This window comes from Salvia hispanica, chromosome 1, assembly GCF_023119035.1.
Source record: "Salvia hispanica cultivar TCC Black 2014 chromosome 1, UniMelb_Shisp_WGS_1.0, whole genome shotgun sequence".
In the NCBI taxonomy this organism is placed as follows: Eukaryota; Viridiplantae; Streptophyta; class Magnoliopsida; order Lamiales; family Lamiaceae; genus Salvia; species Salvia hispanica.
Genome location: NC_062965.1, coordinates 17997151 through 18006558, shown reverse-complemented (window position 1 = coordinate 18006558; position 9408 = coordinate 17997151). Strand labels below are relative to the sequence as shown.

The following is a 9408-nucleotide window of genomic DNA, read 5'->3' as shown; positions in this document are numbered from 1 at the left end:
TTTATAATGACCCTCTGTGTTTTTCTTTAATTATTGACCATTAGATTGTCAAATCTCATGGTCATGATTGGGTCTGGATTTCGTATTGGGATTAATTTTTGTATTGATCATTTTCTTATATATGGGCATGTTAGGGTGTCACCACCCTTTAAAATAACACCATACCACTATTCCTATCCAATCATTTGTACACGTGGACGAATAATAATCTGCCATGTGACAAAAACAAAATATCTGAAAAAGACGGCCAGCAATTTTTCTTGTCCAACAATATCCGACACACTATACAACAATCTATAGATTGCTGTGTAGTGTTTGTAATATTGTTGTGTAGTGTTCGTAATATTGTTGTGTAGCGTTTATAATATTGTTGTATAAGTGGTGTCACGGTGTCACTTGAAGAGGGATTGTCATTTTAACACAAACATATATATATATATATATATATATATATATAGAGTTGTGATCAATGTCGAACCAATTTTAAAGACCGAACTAAAGACCAAATCTGGGCCATTAGATCTAGTGCCATGTGTTTATTAAACCATATTAGCGCCATGGCGTTGGTGATAGATATTGTAGAGAGAAAGAACGACACGCGACGGCGAAACCACATTTACGTACTGGAATGAAGTAAAAACCTACTAGAATGAAGTAAAAACCTACTAGAATGAAGTAATATATTCTGGAACGAAGTTAAATCTTCGTAACATGTTAGTATGACTTATTTACCTTCAGATGAATTAAAATAGGCTCGTGATGAAGGCGAAAATAATTTATAAATTTCTGTATCTTATCCATAAAAAACTAGATCTAAAAGCCCTAATTTGGTAGGGTTCGGTGGTTCGGTCTTTAAGAGTGGATTTGTGGATAATAGGACTCTATATATAGGGAGATGATCAAAATAAGTATGTGTTTAAATTCAGAAATGCAGCCCAAATGTTAGCCCTAAGATTAGATGATCTAATGGTCAATAATTAACCAAAAATACGGAAGGTCATAATTAAGCAGTTTTAGGTCATATTATAATATTTGAGTTTAATGTCATGTTAAGATCATTTTAGGTCATGCTTTGTTAGCATGACCTAAAAATAAACTAACTATGACCTAAAATTGCCCTACGTAAGATATGGTTCTGCGTTTCTGCATTTAAATCTGGTTTTCATAGATCAAAACCCTATATATATATAGAAAAAATACATCCCTATATATATAGGGGTGCACTGTGGTGCCACCATAGATAGGATAACACCATATCACCAATATAGTCCGTTAGATCTCATTTATGGACGCCTAAGATTAAATTTCGTGAACAGAACACGGGTTGCAGTCTACTGTATTAGATATTGCAGTCGTGGTAAACTGCAATATTGTTGTGGCAAGACTGCAATATTCAATGAATAACACTGCAATCTGGTAACGTAAAATTAGAAATTTCCTATTTTACCCCTCCGTGTTTTTACACGTGGCAGCATGACAAGTACACGATTTTCAGATCTAATGGCCTAAGATGGTGGTATGGTGTTACAGTAAAGAGGTTGTCATCTTAATACATCCATATATATATATATATATATAGGGGTATGTTAGGGTCATAACAGCATCTCAGTGTAAAACACAGCACAAATCACAGCCCTTGGATCCTTAGATTGGATGGCTGTGATAAGCTACATTATTATACTAAAAATGTACATTATTCGCCGAGGTACATTATTAGAGTGGAAATGTACATTATTAGACTAAAATGTTACATTATTATCATATGTACATTATTAGGCTAAAAATCTACATTATTAGATGACACGTGGCATTAATCTGACCGTTAGATCACACGATCCAATGGACTGCAAGTGTTTTAAGTTTTACTCATACTTAGCGTTTTGATATGAATACATCCATATATATATATATGGATGTATTCATATCCTTCTTCCATATAATGTTCTATTCTCCTTTTTAATCTTGGCCATCTATTTTCTACATCTAATGGACGAAATTAGATGATGATTTATACTTTTTAATTAATTAAAAAACTGATAAGGGCTTTTAGGGTAATCACAATGCAGATGGTTATGGTAAGTGCTTGATTATCTCAATCCAAAGATTCTACAAAATATTTTTTCTCTTCTTCCGGTATTCTTCAATCTTTCTCCATTGCAGAAAATTATACAGATTGCAGCGGTTTTATTTCTCGTGGTCGCCATATTCGAGCAGCCCCATATTATCGTTTTCGTGTTCTTGAACAATGGAAGAAGGTAATTTTAGACGAATTTATTTTGTGATTAAACTGATTCAGCGTGACTTGAAAACCCTTTGTTTGATTTTTTTGTTAAATCAATAAGCAATAAGGTTTTCGCATGGTTTCAGCATTAGTTTCAAGTTCTTCTAGGGTTGAGTGTTTATTTTTTTCGCAAGGTTTAAGCATTAGTTTCGACTTCTTCTCGTCGTCGCCATATTGGAGCAGCCCCGTATCACGCCATATTATTGTTTTTGTGTTCTTCTAGGGTTTGTTGTTTATTTTGTTTTATGTGCTGCTGTGTTGTAATTCTGGATTTATATAATGTACGAATAGTACTGTGTAATGCATTCTTTCTTATATTTAATGTATGGTTGATATCATATAATGAAACTAAATTCTAATATGCTTGTTGTCTTGATTTTATGTATAGTGTTTGTTATACTTGAATGTTCTCCACAATTGAAGCCTGTGGTTGGTCAGAAGTTCCAATCCCTTGATTTTGCTTTTGCGTTTTATGATGTGTACGCCCGCACCGTCGGTTTTGATACGCGAAAACAAGGAATGAGGAAGGCGGCGGACGGTGTAACTACTTGGTATTCTGTCGTATGCAACAGGAAGGGCAACAAGAGGTCGAACGAGGAAGACGATGTGAATGCACGATCTGGTTTTACTATTAAACGCAGGCGGTTGTCCAAGCGATGTGGTTGCAAAGCAAGTATATCCTTCAAGTTCTTTTCTGAAGCAGGAATTCTGGGATATATTATTCAGGAGTTCAAAGAGGTTCACAACCATTATATAATGGAGTCAGAGCATCAGCAGTTCATGACACTTAACCGAAAGTTAGAGGACGTACATCACAAATTCATTCTGGACTGTTCCAAAGCTAATATAGGCCCCACACTTACCTTTAAGGTATTGAAGGAAATTCTCGGTGGGTTTGAACGTGTCCGTTGCAATGTCGGGGATATTAGGAACACTTCGCAAGACATCAAAGCATACGCAAACGGTTGTGACGTGCAGATGGTGTTGGACGACATGGCGAAGAAGAAGGAGCTGTCCGATGCGTTCACATATCACTACGAAGTAAATGATGCTAACCAGTTGGTCTCCCTTTTTTGGTGCGATGGTTTGATGAAGAGGAACTACCATATGTTTGGTGATATAGTGGCGTTTGACTCCACTTACAGCACAAACAGGTATACATTACAATAATATTTATTTTTCATTATATGCAATATTTTGTACATTACTTAGTGCATTATACAGCCTTACATTTACATTATTCTTACATCGTTATGCATTATTCATAATTTATGATGCTAATGACGCGTACCCTGTGTGCAACGCAGGTATTGCATGATCTTCACACCTTTCACGGGAAAGGACAATCATAGGAAACCTGTAACATTCGCTGCCGGATTGGTGTGCAACGAGAAAATAGGGGCCTTTGGCTGGTTGTTCAAACATTTCGTCGAATGCATGGGCGTAGCACCCAAAATGATTGTAACAGATCAAGACTTGGGCATGAGAGCAGCTATTCAAGAGGTTCTTGTAGGCACTCGACACCGATGGTGTATGTGGCATATAATGCACAAGTTGGCTTCCAAGGTTCCAGGAAGGTTGCTTAGGGACGAAGATTTCAAGAAGGAATTCAATGCATCCGTTTGGTCGGACTTGCTTGAACCCGACGAATTTGAAGAGGAGTGGAATGGAGTGATTGAGCGTTATGAGCTGGAAGACGTTGATTGGTTGAACACATTGTACGAGTACATACAGATGTGGATAACGGCCTACTTCAGAGATTTCCCACTCGGTTCGATGATTAGGACTACGTCCATATCAGAATCTGAGAACAGCTTCAGATTCTGTGCCCATAATTGCCACCCGAGCGAACCTTGTCGAACTATACTTGTATTTCAACAATGCTCTGGACTTTCAGCGGAACTCTAGAACAAAGCTGGACTACAACGATGCTACTTCCGTGCCCATAATTGCCACTAAGTTGGGTTTCGAGAAACATGCTGCAACGATTTACACAGACAGTATGTTTAGAAAAATACAAGAAGAAATTGTTGATGGTAATGACAGATGCTGTGTACTTGGTTTTTCATCAACAGATATGATTGACACCTACAAGCTTGGGGATAGCCGACGGAATTCGTATTCTGTGAGTCACGACAAGAGTGAAGATTCATACTCTTGCGACTGCAAATTGTTCGGTAGGCAGGTATATTTGTGTTGCCACATTTTTTTTCTATTTAGGAACAATGAAGTGGCAAAAATTCTATAGAAGTACTGCAACAGCCGATGGATGAAGACTCCCATAGTCAAGGCTGTACATGGACTTTTTGATGTCACCGTAGATACAAGGTCCACCGTTGACGATAGGCAGACTGTATCAAATCAAGGGATATCGTTGTTCTACGGTTTTATTCGACGGTTCGAGACGGACATTGACGTGCTTCGTGCATTCGTAGGTGGTTTGGAAGAACTTGGTAATTCTCTTCAAGCTGGAACTCCTCCAACGTCGGCCTTTGAAAAGAGGCGCATGATTGAAGAGTTTTACGGTATGCCACGGCCTGAGGTAGTAGAGGTCCATCCTCCGGATGTTGTAAAGACCAAGGGTCATGCTAGCAGCTCCGCGAGCCGACTGATTTCAAAGAGAGAAAAGGCTATAAAGGAAGCTACTAGGCCTCTTAGACGTTGTAAGGCGTGCGATGAGTTAGGTCATCACGACTCTAGAAACTGTCCAATGCTTAAAGAGATGGAGAATGAGAAATAGCTTCGTAAAGGCAAGAGAAAAGCTTGATGTGTTTTGTAATTAATAAATTAGTTTTCGTCTTGTATTCGTTTTTAGTATTTCTAGCGCTGTGATCATTTTTTGCGTAATAACTTAGTGCAGTACTTTGTTAATGTGCATTATCGCGTTTATAGCCTTGCATTAAAAATGATATTCTGTGCATCATTCCTTCTTTTGTTCCATTAATCGAGTTCGTTGGTAATGTGCATTATCGCGTTTATAGCCTTGCATTAAAAGTGATATTCTGTGCATCACTCCTTCTTTTTATTCCATTAATCGAGTTCGTTGGTAATGTGCATTATCGCGTTTATAGCCTTGCATTAAAAATGATATTCTGTGCATCATTCATTCTTTTATTCCATTAATCGAGTTCGTTGGTAATGTGCATTATCGCGTTTATAGCCTTGCATTAAAAGTGATATTCTGTGCATCACTCCTTTTTTTTTTTCCATTAATCGAGTTCGTTGGTAATGTGCATTATCGCGTTTATAGCCTTGCATTAAAAGTGATATTCTGTGCATCACTCCTTTTTTTGGTTCCTTTAATCGAGTTCGTTGGTAATGTGCTTTATCTGATTTATATCCTTGCATTAATTATGATATTCTATGCATCACTCCTTCTTTTTGTTCCATTTATCGAGTTCGTTGGTAATGTGCATTATCGCGTTTATAGCCTTGCATTAAAAATGATATTCTTTGCATCACTATCTTTATTTAATCCATTACTCCCTTATGCATAAGTTTGCTACATCACGCACTAGTACCAAAATATGCATCACACAATAGTACCAAAATATGCATCAGTTTTTAAGTGATACCTATGGTTCAAAATATGCGTCTTTTGACCAAATCAAAACAAGTTATCAAGTTATCCCAACCCAAAGGTCTTAAACTTAACGTCAACAGCGTTTCTAATCACTAATCTTGCAATCAATCCAGCCCGAACTCTTCGACCCACTTTTCGAAATTGAACCTAGGCGGCCTCTCTTTCCAGTACTTGGCGGCAGAAGAGACGTTGGTGTCATGATGGGAATTGTGTGACGAAGACAGTAGTGCGTTTGCTACCTTCATTCGGTAGATTTCCAGATTTTTGGTCCCATTGGTGCTAAATCCGCACTGCCAATCTTTGTCCCTTCCGCCAAAGTAAGTCTCCATATGCCGCATGATGTACACCCCCGTCTCCACAGAGGGGTCGTTTTTCCTCCAAGGCATAGCCACCACATGTGTCTTACATTTGCGGACCTCTGCTGCCTTTTGTTTAACCTTCAACTTCACAAGCGCTTCTGCGAAAAATATTTTCTACAACAAATTCCCACAAAAAAAAAAAAGCGTGAGAAATATAAACAATGCATAGTTATCTGATTTTAATGTAGCTTTATGGAATATCCTCAAATACGCACCAGAAGGGAGGGTGTTTTCCCATACTTTGCATTGAACGCTTTGTGGGAGTCAGCCAATGTGTGGTCGATGATGCTCATGCTGCCATCCGGCAGATCGAAACACACCACGTACTGATGTGTAGAACCCCAAACCGGGAAGAAAAACTGTGCAATTGAAATTAGGTTACGTTACACATTTATGTGTATGTAAATAGGATTCGTTAGGATAATAAAATTTACCATGTCAAATGTATCCCAATTAAAGACTCCGGTTCCAAGTACATCATCGAACAACCGAGTCCAGAATACCTCCCTCAACTGGCTCTCTGACCATTCAGCAGGTGCATCGATCACGGTGTGTGTCTACAGTGTAATGTAGTACACTAGTTATTAATTTGTAATTGCAATGCTAAATAACAACCAAGGCCAAAAGGTATTTCACTTACGCATGGTTTTGTCGAGAAGAAGACCCTAGACACTGATTCCGGAGCCTTGAGCTTCTCCATGTTATTCAAGTAGGCGCTCCAAGTGTCTACAATGGCTGGGCTCACGATCTTGAATGGCGCTAGCGACGCGAATTCAAGCTGCACTGTTTTGATACAGTCGTCTTCGTAGACAACTGTATCCCTGCACAATAATTAACTCTGCATAAGTAACCCTTTTCCCAGCAAAGAGTTGAGCAAAAGTAAATAACTTATTCATTTCCGCTGTGCTTAGTACCTAATAGTATAGCGACTTTTCCGGATAGTTTTCTTTAGCCGTTAGTCTAACCGCCCGGTCATTGAATGGAGAACGGGCTGCCAAACTGGCTTTCTTGAAACGGGATGATGCTAGCTTCCCAGGATCCTGCAAGAATGGTTGATACGGTTAATACATTTCAGCCGCAACCACACATGTTAAATATAACAGAGCTCATGCCCAGCCCCTTCAAAAGCACCATCTGGATTGTCCAAGCACGACACAACAACACCCTTTCCCTTTCCAGCAACAACCTTTCCCTTTCCAGCAACACCCTTATCCTTTCCAGCAACACCCTTTCCAGCAACACCTTCGGATTCGTATGGTGTTTTCACAACACCAATCTCAATACCCTTGTCAGTAGCTGGGCCGGTTTTCTACGTGGATAAAAGTAACGTTCCATTTAATGCATAATAAGTATTGTATAATTCACAAACAACCTAAATAATGCACACTACCAACACCATTTAATGGATACAACCGACAAGATTGTAATGCTTAATAAAGACTATATAATGCAAGCAATTAATGTTTGTAAGAACTCCACCATAATAGTTTTAATGACTACAATGTTGTATAAAATGCACGCAATCTGTCAAATAATGAACGAGATAACAACTAGTTCTAATTCATAATAAGTTATACATAATTCGAGTGAATTAAGGAATTACTTTTGTATGGGCTGCCCGTTTTCCCTTCCCGTCCTTAGGTTCTACATCCTTCACTGCCTTGCTTGTCTTATCAGATAGAATCTCACTGCCTTCCAGCTTTTGTTTTCCACCCTTCTCCACCTTGTTTTTGCCTTTATCTCCCGGTCCACCTTCACTTTCACCTCTTACCACAGACGGCTGGACACAACGGATGCACAATTAATTATTTAAAAAAATGAAGAATGTGTACATATTTACCGATGTTATGTGCCTACCCCAGTGTTCATTTCCACACCACCTGCGGATGTCCCAGATGCTGTTCCAGATCCGCCAACCGAATTATGCTTGTCTCCTGAGACAAGTAAATAATGAGTAACTAACGATATATGAATGCAACAAACTCTGTATACAATGCCTTGTAAAGTTTAAAAAAATTAGCGTCACCTTGTTGATCACCTTCTAGGCCATCATCTCCTGTCTCCTGCTCATTAGTGTTCTCCTCTCCCCGACCACTACCCTCTGCCCGTTGTTCTGCCTGAGTAGCTAAAGGGTCAGGACAGTCAAAGTCATCCAAGACGAAAGATGGCCTATCAAACCCTCTGGTTATTGTCTTCTTTTTGTCGTAGGCCTGCATCATCTTCTCCATTTCAGTAATCCACTTGGGACTGTACTCTTCCTCGTCTTCCCGCGCTTGTGTTAATGTTCCAGATGATTCGACTAGACTTAAGTGGCTAGAAGATCGTGAAACTATCAGACAGGGGCCGTTGGATGCACTGTATCTCTTCACTTTCTTTCTCGGCACCTTTTCCATCGCCGTCTCTTTCCTCTTCCTTCTCAACAGTCTCCTCATTAACATTCTCCTCTTCCTTCTCAGCCTTCTCATCACCAACATCTTCACCTTCTTTACCTACTCTACCCTCTCTACCCTTCTCATCACCCATAAGCTTCTCCACATCCTGCCTTTCCGTCTCCTTCACACCCTCTATTTCTTCCACCTTATCTTCCCATGGCTCAGCATCCTCTTCACTATCTACACCCTCCCCTGTTTTCCCTTCATTCCCAGACCCAGTGGTATCTACTTCTAAGATATCCTCTTGCTCAACTCACTCATCCCCCTCCTCGTCTCTCTCAGACTCCTCCGTATCCATCTTATCGCCCTCCTCTTCGACAATTTCTTCTTCATTTATAGAAGGCTCAATAGGTGATTCTGTCTCTGTTTGAGGGATGGTGTTTGGGGGGTTCGTCTCTTGGGTTAGGGTTTTGGGGGGTTTTCTACGTGTGTGGGTAAGGCTTGTGCATTGGGTGTTTCGATTAAGGTTTGGGGCCTTGGTGGGATTGTGAGTGGAGTTAGGGCAGGAATTACCTCTTCTTGCTTTCGGCATGCCTCCGACATCTTGGCAAAGAACTTGCTCGCCTTCGGTCTTTTGCCATATTTCTTCATAAATTCTTGTATGACCTCCTCGGGGTCTAGATCATCTTCGTTGGATGCCGCTTCGGTGGGAGTAACCTCGGTGATGGGGTTGCTCTGACTGATGTCCGGCTGCGGTTGAACTTCGGCCGGTGTAGGTGCTGGAATCTCTTCGGGTAGTGGTGACGGTGGTTT

General features: G+C 39.8%; 1 protein-coding gene across 1 annotated transcript; it reads left to right on the top strand.

Annotated features, from left to right (window-relative positions):
• The first annotated feature begins 2245 nt into the window (after nucleotides 1-2245).
• LOC125188906 (protein FAR1-RELATED SEQUENCE 5-like) lies at nucleotides 2246-5021 on the top strand. Its single transcript, XM_048086005.1, has 6 exons — nucleotides 2246-2255; nucleotides 2670-3435; nucleotides 3589-4052; nucleotides 4096-4281; nucleotides 4357-4466; nucleotides 4530-5021. Exons 1-6 carry the CDS (start codon nucleotides 2246-2248, stop codon nucleotides 5019-5021), a joined length of 2028 nt encoding a protein of 675 aa, XP_047941962.1.
• Nucleotides 5022-9408: the final 4387 nt, after the last annotated feature.